Source organism: Barbus barbus (genome assembly GCF_936440315.1).
Source record: "Barbus barbus genome assembly, chromosome: 4".
In the NCBI taxonomy this organism is placed as follows: domain Eukaryota; kingdom Metazoa; phylum Chordata; class Actinopteri; order Cypriniformes; family Cyprinidae; genus Barbus; species Barbus barbus.
Window position 1 is genome coordinate 23,236,009 of NC_136732.1, and position 21,874 is coordinate 23,257,882.

A 21,874-nucleotide genomic window follows, 5' to 3' on the forward strand; every position below is an offset into this window, starting at 1 on the left:
AAGCAGAATTAGAATTGATCAAATTCAAACAATACTCAACCCTAGCGTTTAGAGGTGTCATTCACTGAAATGCAACATTAGTACAGTAAACTCGTGCTTGATGGTTCATTTAAAAGACTATAAAGAGAGTTGTTGGGTTCAATTGCTTTTCTAGGTACACCTGTCTGGTTAAACAAGCAAAGGACAGAAGGAAGTCTATTCTAAAAACAGCACAGAAGAGAGCAAATAAACAAGGACAAACTGCCTAAGAGAAACAGAGACCCTATTGTAAATGCAGACCTTGATTAATTTTGAATGTTGCCCACTTAAAAATCATAAGAAACATAATTTTTTTTTTTTTTCAGATTTCTTTCAGTGCTCAATAAGGTCAGAAAGTAAGGTCATATAATTTACATTTACGTATTTGCAGCCTGAGTCTGAGATCACCATTCACTAAAGTTGCTAAATCATAGCCGGCTGAACCCTCCTTCTGCCACAACAAATACACCACCCCCTTCTTACCCTAAAAAACCCACCCCCTCCCCCTGCTCGCTCACACACCCCCTCTTCTCCCACCGGGAGGCTGCCTATTCGGGGCTTTTAGCTTTCTTACCAACAATGCCACCTTTTAAAACACTATTTTGAGGCCAATTTGGGAAAAACTCTCAGTGAAGGACAAATATTTCTGACCTGAAGTGAAAATGTAAAATCATTCTAGTAAATCAAACCAAAAGACGCTCATACTAAATCTGAATATCTACTAAGTTCAATTGAGATCAAACTACAAACTAGCATGCTACAAAAAAAGAAACACTACACAAGCACACAACACTGGTGATTAGCTGTGTAATGTTCAAGAAATGTAACTTCACAGAAAAACTTATCAGTTTTACCTTTTAACAGGGACGGAGCAATGTGCAATTTTTTCCAAAAGGGCATCCAGTGTCTGAAAATCCAGCAAATCATTGGACTTGGAATGCATTTTGTAATCCATTTATGAGTTCCTCTCAGCGCAAAAACAAAAGCAAAACAGAAAGGGAACTAAAGGCAAGAAAAGTTTGTCACTCGTTCCCAAAACACAGTGACTTCTCGAATCTCCAGTTCTGACGTATGTGTCCTAAAATCCACTGAGCCAAATACATGTTAATCCATAGTTAGTCCACCATAGTCCTGAGAAGGTTTCGTGGTTCCTGAGAAGCCTCTAATCGGAGTCTCGCTCACGAGTGAGAGAGGCGCAGAGGCCTGAGGCTGGCTGGATCTGTTAGCTCTGTGTGCCGGTCGGCTCTCTACCCCCTCCCCCCGTCAGCAGCACAACGGCCCAGTTGCCACAGGCACTTCGGCCCATTGTGTGTCCACCCGAGGCCTCGTTCGTGCAAACCACCTCCAGCGGGGCGCCAGAAAGCGGGGGAGAGGAAGAACGAGCAAAGACTGCTCCGGAAAAACCCAAAAGGCGCACTTTCTTTCTCTCGTTCGTTCGCTGAGAGCAGCGTGCTCTTACTCAACAGTGAAAATGGCTCTGGCGCTTCCTCATTGAGAAGAGGCTCTACCCACACACCCCTCCCTCGCCTCTCCGGCGCTTGCTCGTTTCTCTAACCCCTCCCTTCTCTTTCCCCATCTCCACCCTCCCTCTCTCTCTCTCTCTCTCTGTCTTCCTGCATGGCTCTCTCTCTCTTCTCAGCATATACACACACATACACCTTCAGTTCCCCACCCCCTTCCTCCCTCCGTTTCGCCTTCCCCCACTCATTCTTTTCAGTGATCTCCTGCGTGCCTCCCCCACTACACCGAGGTCCGCTTTATCTGCTGCCTCTCCACACGCCGCACACATTCACACGTCTAGACTGCACCGGCACAAAAAAAAAAAAAAAAGCCACAGTGGGGGCTGCCCAACCAGAGCGCTGGAATTGCCCTCCGTGCCAAACCACGCGGATGCTCGAGATGCTCTTTGGACGGGGAGGGTTTACAAAGGAAGAGGAGTAGATGAAAACAGTGAGTGAGTGAGTGGACCCACGGGAGGGTGAATTAGAGGACAACACAGGGATACACCTCCATAAAACACAAGAGAGATTGACGCAAATACTCCTTGGAGCTTGCCTAGTGTGAGAGGATGTTGATTTCTGTAGTGTTATCTGTGGGAAGATTTATCCATGTGTTCTCCAAGGTAACGTTGCACGATTCACAAACTTTGACACAGACGGTCTCATGTTTGGTGTGGAAATTGTGAGTGTTTGTTTTAAATCAGGGCTCTTCGTGTTGAGTCTGAAGCACAGTGGTTTCAGCCAGCAGGGCTTATTAAAGGGTTAGTTCACCCAAAATGCAAACAGTGTCATCGCTCATCCTCATGCTTTTCCAAACGTGTCCGTCCTCAGGTCTAAATGATGACTTCTTCCGTGATGATGATTTGATTTCATTTGAATCATTTGAAAATGATTTTCACACTTAACTTGGAAGTTGTAACTTGCTACAATTTAATTTTCAACCAGTTTATCATACAAAGCTTTTGTCGGCAACATTACAATAAAGTTTAATTTGTTAACATTAGTTAACTATATCAATTAATATTAACCAATAATTAACAATACTTCTACAGCATTTAATCAATCTTGCCATGTAAATTTCAACATTCACCACATTTAATACATTAAAAAAAAATTATACATTTAAAATCAAAACTAAAATCTAATAACATTAGTGCACTGTGGACTTACAAACAATTAGCAATTGAATTTTTACTTATCGATTAATCGCATCCAAAATAAAAGTTTGTTTACATAATGTGTGTACTGTGTATATTTATATGTATAAATACAAACATTTAAGACATGTATATTTCATACTCCGTATCGGCTCCGAAACTGGCATTTTCTGTCGGATCAGGTATCAGTCAGATTAGACCAATTTTTTTTCCCCACTAAATAAATGTTGTTTCACTAAATGTTTAGATTTTATAAAATTGTGCACCCATGATTTTTCTAGAGTAACTTTTGCTGCTGAATTATCCACTAACCTAGTTTATAATAGTATTTTTGTCATAGATTAAGATTCTATATTTTTGATTTCTTATTTTTCATTAAAATGAAGTTGTCTATATTTAGCAGATTGTGTTTAGCACACAAAAGTGTGATGATCAGGTCAACACACAGAAGTATAGAAATTCTACATTGATTAAAAAAACTGCACTGGTATCGGATTGGTATTGGCAGATCGGTTCCGAAAAAATGGTATCCTTGCATCCCTAGCTGTAACATGTAACGTTCATATCGCTTCATTCTATACACTATAGGAAAAAATTCAGTCTATGATTTTTTTTTTTTTTTTTAAGTTATGTTTGTGTTCTCACATTTTGAAAATTTCTCAAATCTTTTAGTGTGGGCATAAGTAACATTAAGTAACATTAACAAAGATTAAAAAAATATAGCTAACTGATTTTAGATGCATTAACAAATGTTAACAAATCAGACATCATTGTTAAGCATTACCCTATTATATAACTCCAGAAAACATAGAATGTGTCTATACATGACTACCATACAGTGGGAGCTTGACAATCATTGGTAGGCTTCCACTGTATGGAAAACTGGGAGTTTGGAATGACGTGATGAGTAAATTTCGACAATTTTAATTTATGGGTGAACTCTCTCTTTAAGCTCAGAATTACACAATGTTTGTGTGACAGAGTGGGACGACCTCTCATTCCCCTAAAGACCTGACGTCTACATCGACTGTCTCCTCCCCCAGTGGCATCAGCCCACCATCTGTCCACACACACACCTCATCATGACTCAGGCTAATTTCCTCCCATCCTCCCGCACCAATTTCACCTCACTCTCTTTTGCTTTCAGTTTAGGACCACCCAGTTACAAACATGACAGCCAGCACACAGAGGAGGGAAAAATGTTGGAAGAGAGAGAGAAGAACAGAAGAGTGATGGTGTGTGAGCAGCTATAACTGGCAGAAGGGCATGGAGTGAAAAAAGACAACACCAAAATAAGTGAGATGCTCCAGAAATGGTATGCTTTAATACTTGCAAATCTGCTCTGAAATTATTTACAGGGCCATTTTTGTCCAACAGAGGACCTATTATTTCAAACCTTGTACCCAAGATGAAAAATGTCTAAAGTTAAATCAATACCAAAACATACAACTCAATGCTTTTTTAATAAAAGGAAAAATCATTATTTTTTTAATTTATTGCATTTTATTTATATGCCCCAATATAAAAATAACTTGCTCTTCATGCATTCTTATATTAGGGTAATTTATGTTCATATACTGAAAAATTTAAAATATGAAGATATACGTTGAAAAGTTAAAAATTGATCTTCATTTTTATTTAATATTTACCTTCATATTTCAACTTGGAAATTCCTCACAGGGACTTTAAAACATTTATGCATGCAAATTATTTTCGTATATATATTTTTTAAAAATGAGCTGTGGCCTAAAGACCTCAATTAGGCTGTACATCCATCCCTCAAAGCCTCGTTTTCATTGGCATCAAATTAAATATGATTTCTCCTCTAAAGTCCATGTAGATTTGATTCGGTCTCATTAAAGGACACTTGGTAAACAATCATTCCAACCCATAAGGGAGAGGGATTTACATTAGAAGCTAACAAGCAATTATTACGTATTGAGTGCCAGTGAGAATAAAGGCGGGCGTCGTGCTGGGCCATGTGAGAGTGACAGATCTCTATAGAGATGAGGACACAACAGCAGATACAATGTCGATGAACAGATGTGACGTGGAAAATCCTGTGTAAGCTCATCCACCTCTTTATAAACCCAAACCTTCACTGCTCAGACACAGACAAAAACACTGTTACCTCTATGCCGTTTGCTGCTTTTATTCATAGGTATAGCACAGAAAGGGAAGGTAATAAGTAGGTTCAAACTAACAACATGAGCACAGCTCAATATTATACTACATGCATTTTACCACTCTGCCACAGTTCTGAACACCTCAAGTCTTTAAGCGCTAATTACCAGTGCTTGCTAAAGCAAACATCATTACTCATACTTACCGTTAAGGGGTTCAAATTCGAATCCCTGCATATTAAAAATTGGCACACAACAACCTGTGCTGTTTGTACCACAGACACGAATAGCATCTGAAAATCGCATGCATTGAGGAGAGAGGCGGGATAGTAAAGAGCTCTGAACTCACAATTTTCACCTGTATAACACTACTATTCACTATCATGCAAAGGTTTGAGCTTGGTATGATTTCTGATGTTTTTAAAAGAATGCTCTTATGCTCATCAAGGCTGCATTTATTTGACCAAAAATACAGTAATATTGTGAAATATTACAATTTATAATAACTGCTTATTTGAATATACTTTAATAAGTAATTTATTCCTGTGATCAAAGCTGAATTTTCAGCATCATTACTCCAATCTTCAGTGGCACATGATCCTTCAGAAATCATTCTAACATGCTGATTTGCTGCTCAAAAAACATTCAGTATCAATACTGAAAACAGCTGAGCACATTTTTGTGAAAAATATAAATATACAAGTTTCCAAGATTTCTCACAAGGACATTTGGCCCTTACAAGTAAACCAGGATTTGTACACACAGTGCTTTCCGTCTGCCAGAGGGGACAGGAAATCTAACCTTTGACCTCAACTGCTCACATTCCAGGTAAACCTCTATCCAGGCCTGACCATCTGCACTCACTTTTACTGCCCCATCACAGGACTCCACCACTACTTTAAGTGTGTGTATGTGAGATCTATGTTTTCTGTGTCTTCAGGCAGTGTATATACGGCTGGGGGGAGGACGAGACATCCTCCAATTTCACATTCTGTCAGGAAGCCCTCTGCAGCAGCGCGCCAGAGCCTGGTCAAACCGTGGCAATCCCTCCACCCGGAGAGCACGTGCCTTCCACAACACCGCCCGAGACAATACAGCAGCTGCCCGAGTGACAAAGCACAACTCTGAGAGGCTGGGTAGACTCTCACAAGCATTTGGTGGCTCTGTGTGTGTGTGTGATCCTTCATTCGAACATAGATGGATTTGGGGGAGAAAGAGGAGAAGCAGGGGGATGGGAGGAATGGATGAGGAGGCGGCGGCGGCGGTGAGCGCCTTCAGATTCTGAGCCCATTAATCATCTGAGCGTTTGAGAAGCCCGAGCCAACAGGGACCTGGCTGGAGAGAACAGGGACAAGTAATCTGCTCTGCGTGCATGTGTGTGTGTGTGTTTGCCTGCATCAGGGAGGAGTACAAAGGCTAGAGCAAAAGAGAGTGAGTCCATGAAGAAAAGAGGGAAGTACAGGATAGACAAAAAACAAAACAATGAACGGCTTTCATGTGAACCATTGAGTGAAATGAAGAGGACCCACACACACAAAAAGAGCTCTCCTCTCTCCCCATCTGCTCCTAACGCAAGCCTCCCGTGGCACACAGGACAGAACCCCTCCCATCTGTCGTTTGGGGCGATGTGCCCTGCGATGACACAGTAGCCATACGCTGGCACACAACAGCATCAACAGACACCTTAATATCAGGTCCTTTTCTACAAAAGCACTTTTTGTAAATGATTTGATCAATGATAATAATCTAGATTTGCTCTGTTTGACAGAAACATGGCTAAAACCAGATGAATACATTACTTTAAACGAGTCCACCCCCCAAGATTACTTCTATAAAAATGAGAGACGTCTATTTATAGCAATATTCTCAGTATTTCTCGGAGGGCAGGCTTTAAGTATAACTCATTTGAAGTTATGGTGCTACGTATAACATTATCTAGAGAAACACGTGTTAGTGATAAATCCCCTGTGATGTTTGAACTGGCTACTGTATACAGGCCACCACACAGACTTTATTAAAGAATTTGCTGATTTTCTATCTGAGTTATACTGCCAAGTGGTGACCCATACTCGGAATTCGTGCTCTGCATTTAACCCATCCAACGTGCACACACACACAGCAGTGAACGCACACACACACACCCGGAGCAATGGGCAGCCATTTATGCTGCGGCACCCGGGGAGCAGTTGGGGGTTCGGTGCCTTGCTCAAGGGCACCTCAGTCGTGGTATTGAGGGTGGAGAGAGCACTGGACATTCACTCCCCCCACCTACAATCCCTGCCGGCCCGCGACTCGAACCCGCAACCTTTGGATTACGAGTCAGACTCTCTAACCATTAGGCCACGACCCCCCGCCCCCCGTACTGGCTGCAGATAAAGTCTTAATTGTTGGCAATTTTAATATCCATGTCGATAATGAGAAAGATACATTAGGATCAGCATTCATAGACATTCTGAACTCTATTGGGGTTAGACAACACGTTTCCGGACCTACTCATTGTCGAAATCATACTCTAGATTTAATACCGTCACATGCAATTGATGTTAGTGGTGTTGAAATTCTGCAGCAAAGCGATGATATCTCAGATCATTATCTAGTCTTGTGTAAACGCCATATAGCTAAAACTGTAAATTCTACACCTTGTTACAAAGATGGTAGAACCATCACCTCTACCACAAAAGACTGCTTTGTACGTAATCTTCCGGATTTATCTCAATTCCTCAGCATATCCAACAGCGCAGAAAAACTTGATGTAACAGAAACTATGGACTCTCTCTTTTCTAGCACTTTAGATACAGTTGCTCCTTTACGCTTAAAGAAGATCAAAGAAAACAGTCCGACTCCGTGGTATAATGAGCACACTCGCAGCCCGGAAAATGGAGCGCAGATGGAGGAAAACAAAACTAGAGGTATAATAGATCATCAGCCTAAAACAACAGCAAGAGTGCCTGTGTGAAGCACGATTACTGTTTTGTACTGGTAACTGCACTGTTTTTATTTGCCAAACATACTTTAAAAGTACACTTTAGTTAACAGAGGATAAATCAACCTAACAGATTAAAGCATCCAAAACAAGAGGGGGATCAAAGGATTTTAGCCAAGATGGAAACTGAAGAACTGCTGTGCATGACGCAAACACTGCAAACATACTGATCCGCAATACACACTGAGAAACGGATCAACAGCTTTATTCTGAAATGATCTTTCACTGTCCTAAAGTAAAAGAGTCTGGCATGCACAAAGTTTCGCATGCTGTAGCTTTTTAATTCATCGTTCAGTTTTTTCCACTAAAATTTGTGAGATTTTAGATTTTTTTCACAACCATTTTGCACCCTTTTAAACTATCAACACAGAGTTTCTCCAAATCTGCTCACAAGCAGACCTGCAAATTTACTGTAAAAAAAAATAAAAAAAGTTCTTAACTTCTACAAGAATATCTTTTGTCATTGTAAGAAAATCATTAAAAAAAAAATCCACACTGAAGTGAAAATCACAATCATTAAGATCAGACTGAAAACATCAGGGCCAGTGTTAAAAATAAACTTCTGCTACTCGTTTCTAAAGCTGGGATTCTTCAGAAGGATGCACAGCGGGCCGGGAGCATCACAACAAGGCCAGAAACACCTGAAGGCTGGGGAAAGTTCCCTCATATTATATAGTTTGCTTGTCTGTACAAAAATCTATTATTCTATATAAAATACAGTGGGAATGTCAGAATTACTTGGATTTTTAATAAAGACAAGAGTTAGAATAAATAAAGAAACCTCCCACACCAGTTTTTCTACAGTATTAGTAGTTCAAGCTAAATTCATGAGTTTTGTCATCGGGGTCAAGCTATTCTCCTATTACAAGCATTATTCCCACTTTCAGACTGTATTTCTTTGTGTTGACCAGCTAGCAGTGAAATCCAGACTATCAGCTGTAGACAAGCCAGAATCATTTTCTGCCTACTCCACATGCTTTAGTCACAAATACGTAAAGTGAGTCACAAACAAATGAGATCTTTAGGCTTGATGTGATGACAGCCACGTAAATGCATGCACAACAACCACCACCAGTAATAATAATAAAAACAAAAATACATTTAATTATTCTTTTAATAAATAGTTTTATTTTTCATTATTGCTTGCGCATTTTTACATTACAGTAATTGTTTTAATATATTGAACTTATTAATAAAAAAAAAAGAGGCCTCATTAGTATATTCATTTTTGTTGTGGTATTTTAAACTTAGGAAGCAAAATCAACATGGAAGATCTTTAGATTTGATGTCATAATCAAATAAAGGCATAATAAAAACAAAAACAATGTTTTTAAAAAAAGATTTTTACATTATCACTTGTAAAGTAAAAAATGCACATTACTCCCATTGTTTGTTTGTTTGTTTGTTATATATATATATATATATATATATATATATATATATATATATATATTACACACACATATATACACACACATACACGCATGTATACACACACACGCACGCATGTACACACACACACATATATATATAAAATAAATATAAATGAATTAATAAAAAATGAGCCCTCATTAGCATATTGGTTTTCTTGTTTTAACGTGTGTTAATCCTGGAAAAAAAACAAATCAACACATTTTGAAGTACTGCCACTCAAAGTAAATATTTTTTGCTGTGGAGCAATGTTCTGACTACAAGAAAGTGATCTGAGACACAAACCACTTTTCATGAAGCTGTTAGCCTATTTGGCAGCCATTATTTAGACATTACGCTTTTATTACCCCTCAGGAATTATGACAGGTCTGAATGGAAGGTGCTGTCAGATTATTGACTCACATTTTTGTCTCTCGTGTGAAGAGTCTCTTATCTGAGTGCACACATCATCTCCAGAAGCACTCAGCAGAAGAGCTGCTTTCACGCCGTCCAGAGAGAAGTCACCAGCTCAGACACAGACTACGCCAATCATGCTACTGGAGACAGACAGAGAAAGAGAGAGAAGTGAGTGACTTGTTTGAAGCCTCCAATCATTTCAACAGCACACTCGCACAGTACTGATACACAATTTAACTGACTGTTGCTTGATGTCTTTTATAAATAAGACCTCAATTACTCACTAACCACAGCAGTGCTGCAAGATTTTAGATTACAGAAGGCATCCTTTGCTCTGATAGTATAAATGCAAGACTTCAGACAATGATGAATGCTGCTGTTAAACAAACCTACAGTACCTGAAAAAATTGCAGCAGTTTGTTTCATTCGTATCTTCCCTTTCCTTGTTTGTAATTAGCATTTTGTTATTTTTAATTAAATAAAATAAAAAAGTGAAATATATTTGTCATATCACTCACCCCTACTACGGTTTTAACGGTCTAGAATACTTTTTTTACTTTTGTCATTTAGCAGACGCTTTTGTCCAAAGCGACTTACAAATAAGAAAAAGTAACTAAAACTAAAAGTTACAACTCTATAAATACTATATACCTACATATTTAAGAAAATAAAGAAATTAAATAAAATTGACATGCATATAACATTTCAATAATAAACAAATAAATGGAAAAACTAAAATAAAAAGCTTTTATCTAAAATAAAGAACTTTTTTTAAGTTCTGTTACCTGATTGGGTAATATTTTTTAAATAGGGAAATTAGTTTGGCTGTACTGTTGAGTAACTTGTAAATAGTCTTAAAAACCAACATGATAAAGAATCGTGATAAAATCATGACTGAAGTGAGTAAGTGACCACAACTTTCCTTTTAGTGTGAACTGTTCATTTTTGGCCCTGTATTGTTAGGCTGGTTTTGGGTTCACCTGAACCCTATGCAGTTATTATATTTTTCAAGCTGGACTATTTTAAACTTAACACGTCTTTTTAAAACACAACACTTATGGTTTTTCTTTAGAGAGTATCTCACCATAACACAATGACCAAATACATCTGTCTGAAGACGTATGGCTATAGCAGTGGTGTTTTAAAATGGAAATTCAATTGAACTTTTAAAATCAACTTTTCTGAGAAACATCAACCAAAGCATACCAAGCACAAACCACTGACCCATCTCTATAAGCTGTCAGAAACTAGGGCTGCACGATATTGGGAAAAACTCACATTGCGATATTTTGTTTTTCTGCTATATATATATATATATATATATGGGCCGGGACTTTAACGCGTTAATTTAGATTAATTAATTACACAATAACGCGTTACATTTTTTTAACGCATTTTAATCGCACTTATTTTTGCACCGCGGAACGTTTCTCACTGGATGAGTTTCGGCGGACCGATTATACTGGAGCACCTACTAGCGTTCAGACAAAAGGCTGTTTCTCAATTCCAAGAACGCAAAGAATGGACTTGCGTTCTCGTGGAGACCGGTCTTGCCAAGCTTCCTTGGAAGAACGAACTCGGAAGGACACGAGAACACAGAACGCACACTTATGAGAATTGAGATGTACTGCGTTCCTGCTTTAACTGACCGCATAGTCTCAGCATAAGAAACGGCCAACGAACAATCAATATTGCAAAATGTCATAACTTATTAAAACATTTCATACTATTATAGATATTACTTTCATATAATTGTATTGTGTTTTATTTTACAGCGTTATATGTTTTACTGTTAAGATTAATTTAATTTAATTTAATATGCCAATAAAAATGCAGACTTTCGCCGGGTCTTATAACTTTATTAAAATTAACCAAAACAAAACGATAAATGTTTACTTTCAACTTGAAGAGCCGTTAAGTATTTGTGAGAGCGACTTTAAAGCTTACAGGCTTCCGTACACCGGCCACCCACAGCGTTTTCTGGGATTTCTAACGGCTCGATTCTCTCAAGTCTGCACTCGATGCATCCTCAGTTTCAAGAACATATCCGGGCACTTTCATGCATCCTCTGTACTTGCGTTCTTGAGAATTGGAACTGAACTTCGACGGTTAATGATGACGTAGAACGAGAACACAAGGACGCAAGATCGCTGAAGAACGCATATTGAGAAACAGCCAAAAACAAACCACAGTGAACATGGAAAAAGAAGCTGATGAGACCGCTTTGGTTGGCCCTGTGGATGGGAAATTTAAAAATCCATATATAAAAAAAAAAAAAAAAAAAAAAAAAAAACACTTACTTCTCACTGTTCTCAGGTCAAATATTTATATGCGATTAAAATGCGATTAATTAATTACAAAGCCTCTAATTAATTAGATTAATTTTTTTAATCGAGTCCCGGCCCTAATATATTTATTTATTTATTTAGTTATTTATTTATATATATATATATATATATATATATATATATATATATATATATATATATATATATATATATATATATAGTGATATGAAAGAAGAAAAAAAAAAAAAAAAAAATCAATGATTGGGGTGATTTTATAGGTGAGTAAATCAACATATAAAATAAATTACAAACATAGCTAATTATAATAGAACAAAGATACAAAATGAAATAAACTGGCAAGTCAGTACAGTACTCAGGTACAGAAATTGAATACTCAAATGTAAAATAACACTGCATAGTCTTAACTGTAGGGATGCATCGATCCGATACTCAGGATCGGTATCGGCTCCGATACGGTCCTTTTCTACGGATCGGGTATCGGTCAGACGAGACCGATCCAAATCCGATATTGTGCGTATACTATTGTGTTATTGTTGAGCCCCACGAAAGGCACAAAAACATTATAAAGCACCATAAAGTTTCCGTGCACTATATTTCAAGTGTTCTGAAGCTGTTCCATAGTTTAATCTGAGGTACAGATGAATATTTAAGTCTTTAAATTCAAGTTCAGGTAAACTCTTCTCTCCGCCGCTCCATTCAGCGATCAAACTGTGTGCCGCGTTCGGTTACTACAGTCAAACTCTCTTCAAGAGCACACAGTTACTGAGGTTTAAAACTGTTAAAGAAAAGGCTTAATAAACTTACGCACAGATTTAACACACTACGCATCAATATCTCTTCCCTTTGTACTTTGAACGTTTCTATGCGGACTCAGAGGGCTGCGCGCTGCAACTCTGTGTCGCTTCAAGCGCATCATTCTGCGCACGGGACGAGCATAAGCGCTTTCTGTTGCTCTATATTGGAGCCTTACTTATAATACTTTTGCGCAATGAAAGATTATTAACAGTCTTTCTTGTTCTGGCCTATCTATCATATGTTGCTGCCTTCATTATTGTGCTATAGATTTAAAAGAAATGTCTTTTAATTTTATAGTAGCCTATATATTTATATATAAATGTATTTGCTTGTTTTTTCATGAATGTATTTTACAACAATTCACAGAGCAATGTGTATCATTTCACCAGATTTAGTCCTACACTTATTCACTTTTATTTGTAAATAAAAATGTTTCACTAGGTTTTATAAAATTATTGTGCACCCATGATTTTTCTAGAGTATCTTTTGCTGTATTATAAACCAAGTTTATAATAGTATTTTTGTCAGATTATGATTATATATTTTTCATTTATTTTTTATTAAAATGAAGTTATCTATATGTAGTAGATTGTGTTTAACACACAAGAGTAACACACACAGACACACAGAAGTATAGAAATTCTACATCGATTTAAAAAAAAAAAAAACTGTGCTGTATCGGATTGGATCGGTATCGGCAGATACTCAGAATTTTCGAGATCGGATCGGAAAAAAATGGTATCGTTGCATTCCTAGTTTTTTTTTTTTTAAACAAAAAAAATGAATGCGGGCACGACTCAAACATCTATTAATAAACATACGTGTTCATTTTAGCACTTCCGTCCATGAACATGGCAACACGCAGCCTGCAAAACACTAGGCTATCAAAGAAATAATACAGTTAAATAAGAAAGTAGCCTAAATAAGTAACGTTAGCCAAAATAATTCATAACTTCATTCACATGCTGGAAAATCTGTGTTGGCCTTGTAACAATTAGAACGCAAACACTAATGCTTAAGCCTACCTTGGCTTTTATATAATGTTAGATTTAAAATTCCTTGACAGAAAAACAAACATGTTGATATTGTCGGGTTTAAGGGAGGACCTCATTGGTGTTACGATATTTCCAGCCGCACTGAACACATGTTCAGATGGTGTACTTGTTGTGCAAATGCATTTTAAGCAACTATGGCCAGGTATCTTGCCTCAATATTCCACCACCAAACAAGCGGGTCTTCGCTGGCCTCCTCTCGCGAATAGGAACTGGAAACGGCTCTTGAGATATGAAGTGCTCGCCCATTTAATACTTAGCGCGCCGCACCGCAACAGCTAAAGTCTGTCTACACTGGACGCAACAAAGCGACCGTTCTACCAGTGTAGAGATGGTGTAAAGAAAATGCCATGAATGGCGCTTAAGGTAATTTGTGAATTTTGTGAATCAACAGTCTAAATAAAACAATTTACAGCTAGATGGTTTATGCTATAAATATCGAATTCTATTGCAACTGTTACTATTATTGCACTTGCATACAAAACTTATTATAGAGTGTGTGACGTCACACGCATTACCACCGGTTGTCATGGAGACCGTCACAGCCCAAACAAAAGTGTAACGAAAACGCGCTACTCGTTTCTCAGCTTGGACCGAGCACAGCGCAAGCAAACTCGTGCAAACCCAGAACAGTTTAACTCGGGAACCAAAGTTGATTTCACGACTGTTACTGCACAGCGCTGTGAGATCCAACGAGAAGCGTTTGAATTCACCACAGAATGAATAAAGATTGCTGTGAGATTAGCGAGATGCATTAAAATTATGCACAGAAGCCTCTGTGATAGATCAAGCGGCGCTGACGTAGAAAACCAGAAGCACTACACTAACTGTAACCTTGGTGTTGTAGCAGAAATAGTCCAATGTTATTACATTATTCATCTCAGGGTTTCTACTTTTGAGAAAGAAATTCAAGCAATTTTCAATGATTTTCAAGCATTTCACAACTGTTTCCAGCACTTTAAAGCTCCAAAATTATCCAATTTTATTTTTTAATGGGATGACCAAAATATACTGTGGTGAACAAACACTTATGTAAAATTAAAAAATACATTAAATCACCATTATAACCTGTAGATGGCAGCAGTCATTTATTTCTACATTTTCCTTTATATTCTGAAATAAAAATCACGTATAAACTCGCTATTATATCACATAATCAAGAAATCAGATTTTGTCAGAGTTCTGCACTTGAAGTAAGAAAAGTCACACAGTGCCATGAAAAACAAACTTTTCTTCAATTTGCAACAATCACAGTGTTCCTTTTACTATCCCTGCAGTTATCGGTCAATTAGGCCTACATATAACACTATAAGAATAATGGTACATTTAATGCGATTAGAAATTATTTTTCTATACAAAAATATTGCACGTTATTGTTAAAAAGTAGGCCTAAATTTTGTATGTATTCAACTCAAGCTCAATGCTTAACTGTAAAATGTGTCTTACCAAGAAATAAACATGTAATATTATGAGTAACCACTCTTATTAATGCAAATCAACAGCAAATCTTTCATTAAATTATTTAAATTTTTAACACACCACCCCCCAGCGCTACCAAATCTGCTCCTGGCGCCACCATCTGTAGAACTTAGTGGCGCTGTTGCCACTGCCCTCAAATGTTAGCCTGGAGCCCTGTACTGGAATAAAGAACAGATACAAGACAAATTCTGTTTATCTGGTCTGCTATCCATTAGTGTTGTCAAAAATATCGATATTTCGATAAATATTGATACTGAAATATCTGAACGGTACCAATATTAATTTCCCGAAGTATCGATACACCGATACTAGCAGAGCTGTCACTTTCACTTCTCTCCAAAGGCGCTGGACAAGCACCACACGTGACCGCACTCGTCTCCTTCGCTCTGGTTAAATAGCAAAAGTGAAGTGAATAGAAAGATGACTGCTCTGGTTGTTAAAGAACACAGCAGGAGCGCTATCTGTAGGGATCTATGATCTCCGCGATGCAGAGAACGCGCACGGAATCCAGTCATAAAAACGGAATTTACAGTTTAACGCGGAATGTCACGGACTTTGTCAAAGTTTGGATGAATTAATCAAAAGTAGGTCATTACACTTAAATCAAATCGCGATATGGACTAGTATCTGTAAATATTAAGCTGCAAAAGTCGATTTAAATATGAATCCTGCATGTTTTGCGCGTCTCTGTGTGAATGTGCTGCACGTGCGGTTGTGTTTACTAATGTGGCGCTCGCGGTGATTTCAGCGTCTGCCATCTCAATGAAGACATAAATACATCAACAATATCTCCAAAACTGATCTGAAAGGCACTTTATGAGCATTTTACCATTTAATTTGAGTCAAACTAGCATCATATCATACACACACTTGTTAGAAGTATTCACGGCAACCTGTCAAAATAAAAGTTCGTTTTAACTTAGCCTATTAAAGACCGTGTGCCAGAAATAGGCTATATTACTATTATTTAGTAGAATGTACATAATACTACTACTTACTACTACTGTTCATTTTTTTAAAATAAATAATCACAAAATATTTAAATTTTAATAGTAAATCCCCTCCATTTGCCAAAAATTTAAATGTTTAATTTTCATTAATTCAAATATAAATTAAAATTGTTTTATGCCTTCATCTGATATCCAGTAAAATTTAAAGACACAACACAGAATTTCTGAGGGGGAAAACACATTTCATAAGGCTACTGTAAGAATAAATAAAAATTGTTTGTATGCATTCAAATAGCCTAATAGACATGCTAAAACACAGAATTTGGTAACAATAAAACATAAGGTGAGAAAAAAATAAAACATTTCATACGGCCCTAAACGTGTCATTTTTGTTACACTTTTAATAAATTAAATGTTAAATTGTATAATTTTCATGATTTTAATGAATTAGACATGCTTTTAGATTAATAGCATTTAATTTGACCATTAAAAAAAAAGAGTCCAGAAAAATTCTAACGGAAAAAAAACGGAATCCAGAAAAATTAAAATGGAAAAAATTGAATGTAGAAAAAAATAAAACGGAATTTGGGGAAAAATAAAACGGATTTCATAGGGCCCTATATCTGGAAATATTTTGGTTATGAAGCAAATGAGAATATCAACAAATAGAACTTTAGATTTTAATTAGTACATGTATTACTAAACGTTAGTTTCAATTAACATTTAACTAAGATTAATAAATCAACAAATGCAGTACCTCAAGACATTTTTTTGTTCATGTAAAATATACCGCATGTTCTCGACTTGTTACATTTATCTTTAAATTAAAAAAATTACTCCCTTAATATTGTGGCAGTTTTTTTCTCCGTGGTATCGAAAATGGTATCGAGTATCGATATTTTTCCAGGTATCGTATCGAAGTTAGAAATTCCAGTATCGTGACAACACTACTATCCATTCACTCTTGCTTCTCAATTCAGAGGTCACATCCTAAACGAGGCCAATGATGGCGTTGCTATAGCAACAAAAACTGTGAGGGGAAAACAACCAGACATGCACACAGAGAGGCGTCCACACAACAACAGCTCAATTACACCCTGAAAGATCCCTGTGAAGTTACAACCAAACAACAAACAAGCAGTCTGAAGACACTGACTGAGTCATGCGTACATTAGCACACATATCTAACGCTGCGTGTGTGTAACCTCCAGCATCAGGCCTGACCTCTGCCCTGCTATCTCTGTGCAGTTTATTCTGCCTGAGGACTGTGTACACAGAGTATGAAAGGTACAGAGGTTACAGTACCTGTGTGTTAGTAACACTAAAGTAAAACAAGATAGTTCATAGAGTGCATAGGTGCCTGCCCACTTTTCAACATTGCTGTTTCTGAAGTGTTTTTTTACATTCATTTTTCTCAATGGGATTTATTTGAAGGAAGTAAAAAATTAAATAAAATATCGGACAAAAAGACAAAGGTACAAGATTGTATACTTAACGGCTTTAGTGAAGGACACAACTACAATCCCATGAACCACTGTGAATGAGATTTGCATTAAAAAATTGTAAAACAAAACTATCCATTTGAAGTTGTTGTTATTTGTAGAAATAGGGGTGATAAAACAATGATAATTATCTTGATTTAATTTTCATAGATAAAACGATAAAGAGTTCAATAAACGTTCGATGCAAAGTTTATGCACCAAAAGCGGAACGAAACAGCGCTACTCCTTTAAACCGAGTCACATGGAGCATTTATCGACTCTGCTCAAAGTTTAAATGGCAGCGCAGCGCAAGCTCACAAGAGATGAGTTTACTTGCTGATGAGTCTCGGTCACACGACCACTAAACAGCGCTGTGACTATGATTTAAACTAGTTTAAAGCCAGATGAAACAGCACTGACAAACAGGAGAAACACGAGCAACGATACAGTCAGAAGTCTTTTCAATCTACAAATCGTCAACATTTACCAGGGATTTACTGCAGTAACAATAACTGCACCACGGTATTGAGGCAGAAACACGGGATATTCATAACGAATTAAAGTCAGGCAACACAAACCTGTTTCTTGATTTGAAACAATGTCACTCATTAGAACATGCGGAAAACTAAGATAAAATTTTCTATTAAGATATTTCTTTGATTAAGGACAAAAAGACTGGAAATGTGCAAAGAACTCACAAATGTGAAATGTTTGTCAAGTTCTGACCATAAAGAGTAGTTTAAAACCACAAGTAATTGCCTTGTCTCTCTTAGGAGCTAAAATCTGTAAAATTAGCCTGAGCGACGCGACTGTCAGCGCCGCCAGTGTTGCCAGATTAATGAAGAGCACACAGCTCAAGTTACTGCCAGAGGAATACTCTGTATGTAGGCTATTATAGATTTGTTATTGACTGGTGATCCACCAAAACTAAAGTAACGAGCCTGGTTTGAAAAAGTAGAAAGTACAGATATTGGTGTAAAAAATGTAAGGAGTAAAAGTCAGAAAATTAAATAGTGAAGTAAAGTACAGATATCACAAAAATCTACTCAAGTACAGGAACAAAGTATTTGTACTTCGTTACTTCCCATCTCTGTCAAGGACCCATAGAAGCATCGATCAGGTTTGTTAACTATTTCAAATTTGGAAAAAAATTACCTTTTAAATGGCTGGTATGTAGTTACATTTGGATATCATGTGGTATGACCTAAAAAAAAAAACAATGAATATTAAGTTATTTCTACAAGCATTTATTTTTTTAATAAATTCCATAGTGACCTCTTATGGGAAGCTAGCTTGTTTTGTTTAGGTGGCTAATTCTGTGCTTGTAAATTTTGACTGAATTTGAAAATATCATGTGGTGCGACCACTGCAGAGTGGTTTCCATTATGTTCCATTATTATGGTTAGAGAGTTGGACTCGTAACCTAAAGGTTGCGAGTTCGAGTCTCAGGTCCAGCAGGAATTGCAGTGGGGGAGTTAATGTAAAGCGTCTCCACCCTCAATACCGTGACTGAGGTGCCCTTGAGCAAGGCACCGAACCAACTGCTCTGGGTGTGTGCTCACGGTGTGTGTGTGTTCACTGGTGTGTGTGTGCACGTTGGATGGGTTAATTGCAGAGCACAAATTCCGAGTATGGCTCACCATACTTGGCCACATGTCATGTCACTTTCACTTAAAAACAAATGATCTAATTTCTGTGTCTGAAATATGAATCACTGCTATAGTATGCTTAAGTGAATGGTATTTTAAAAATATTTTTCTCAGTTTTATGCAGTTTACAGAAAAAATAAGTCTGCTAACTACAATTAAGAAAGGCAACTCTGAAATTATAGAACAACATATGAGATCATTATGTACAAAAACTCAAAAGAAATGCAAATACTTTGTTTCTAAATACTTCAATTACTGAGAACATCTAAAAAAAAAAAAATATATGTTAAGCATGTTAAGGAAATTAATTAACTTTAATATAAATCATGGTCATGAAATAACATTTTTTTAAGGCTACAGCTGATTCATCTAGATGAAAAAACACTAAAATCACTTAATTTAAAATTTTAATATGAACACAGCTGAATTTTACCCGCATTTGGAGGGTTGGCGGGTGTTAGTTTCAAACCCTGTATAGCGGGTCTTGATATCAAGAATTAGTATTTTACCTAGTGAAAATTCAATTGTTGATATCAAGAAGTCATATCCTGTGAAGGAATTAAAGTCAAAACGGCTTGCCATAATACTTAATAAACAGACTTTAAATATTAACTGATTGTTGTCACTTTAAGTTAAGTTAATTGATTTTCTATGGATTCTGTCAACTCAAATGTGCAGACTGGCTCTGATCTTTGGCAACTAGCATCAACTTTTCCAGACTGTACATCTGTGGAAAATCAGGGGAAAAATCGTGTAGTGTTCTCCAGCCTTAAGAGACTATAGAGAAGTTAACATCCATTTAAAAAGAGGTTTCATAATGAGGCTAGTTTCTGTGTTCATCCCCATGAATTATGTTTTATTGGTTTGTTTTATTTGATTTTTGAATGTGTTACTTAGCGGAGCGTGGACTAGTATAGACGCAATGTGCTTAAATGACACTTCATTATAAAAATATAACTGATCAACTTGAATGCCTTGTTGCTTGATTTGTGGTTTTTGTGATTGACTTTGTAGCTTCAAAAATATATATTTTTCCAATTATTCTTTAAAAATTTTCCTTAAAACAAACAAGATTTTTTAATAAAACATGATGTGAGCTTAATGGGAGCAGGGGTGTGCTTAAAGGGTACAAAAATGTACCCATTAAGCACAGCCAGACTTTTTTAATTTAATGATGTATATCTTAATTGAAATGCTTTTATCATTTAAAATAAAACTAAATATTTTGGTGAGAGATTAATATTTCATTTTAACATAACTTTTTGTACTGAAACCAATATCTTGGGCACTAAAAAGGTCTCAATGTAGATTTTGGTGAGCTTAATAGGTACGTTTACCCTATTTACATTTGATTACATTTTAAGATAGACTAATTAATTTGTATTAATTCATTTTATTAGACACCATTTTTATGACAAATTAGTATTAATCATAAAACAGAATCCAATGAATGAATAAATAGGTAAATAACGAAGAATTTAGGTAAAAATAAAACGCATTTCATGGGGCCATAAATTAACTTACTTCTTGGAGTTATGTTTACATATATTCAAACATGTGGAAAGCATTTCCCTCCCCATTAACGGTACATGAATATCATGATAAAATCTGTAGTACGATATGGAAGAAAATATTTGTGACTATTTTTGGTCATATCACCGAGCCCTATTTTGTTCTATTGTTAATAATTGCTTATATGTGCTCATTTTAATAAAAGCAAAAGAAGAAAAATAACTAAAAATCATTTGTAAAAGTTTAAGAATTTTAAATAATTTAAGCCAAAAATAAACCAGCTTTCTGCATTTTTACTATAATGTATGACTAATGTACGTCTCACATAATACGGTAAATGTTGCATCAATTTTTTAAGTACATTTTCCACAAAATTCCAGAAACAACTGCTACAAAATGTGCTGTTTTTGCAAAAAAAAAAAAAAAAAAAGAAAATTATTATGTCAGACCTGCTTAAATCTGCCTACACAGAGAGCAAGAGTGTACTCACCTGGGTTGAGTTTTAAAAGTTATTTTAACATTTCTGCTCTCTAATAACAACCCTCTAGAAACGCTTTGACAAAGCACAGGAAAAGCTGTCAAACACAAAGTTATCTGCAATACAATAAACCCCATTTGCGTGCCTTAATACAATTTCACAGTCATAAGCTAAAGGCGATTGTACCTGACACTAATTCAACTCGAAGGCCAACATAATGATATATTTAATAAGCGAGCAAAATTGGTAAGCGACTTAATCACCGCTGAACAAAATAATAAATCACTTAAGGCTAGGAAACCTGTCAGTCATTGAACAGCTGTCAATCACATAGCTACGCTGTCTGATATAACAAACAACTTGCTTCGCAAACAAGTCCAGGTGAATAACTGACAGTGTTTACTGCATGTATTCAATATACTAAACCCCTAAACCTATCCATAAGTAAATATTTCAGATATTTCCTCTACAAATCGCAGGATTCACTCTGAGCGCAAACCGAAAGCGCTGCTCACAAGAGCTACGTTTCCCACAAAACACACTTTAAATGTAAAGAATAGTA

At 36.6% G+C, this 21,874-nt stretch overlaps 1 protein-coding gene across 9 annotated transcripts in view; it reads right to left on the minus strand.

The window, feature by feature from the left end:
- Positions 1-21,874, minus strand: part of LOC306869075 (bromodomain-containing protein 4-like) — a 65,522-nt gene that overhangs the window by 42,496 nt on the left and 1,152 nt on the right. For 3 of the 9 annotated variants that reach the window (XM_079415666.1, XM_079415663.1, XM_079415661.1), the window contains exon 2: positions 9,614-9,747. The exons of 1 other annotated variant lie outside the window; for it this stretch is intronic. Coding sequence is in view for 3 of the 8 variants with exons in the window: in XM_079415660.1 (XP_079271786.1) it covers positions 873-973 (101 nt within the window). In the remaining 5 variants the exon portion in view is untranslated. Of the gene's footprint in view, positions 1-872; positions 1,509-9,613; positions 9,748-18,828; positions 18,878-21,874 lie in introns of those variants that run through there. 5 more of the 9 variants (XM_079415664.1, XM_079415662.1, XM_079415660.1 and 2 more) reach the window with 3 other exon arrangements.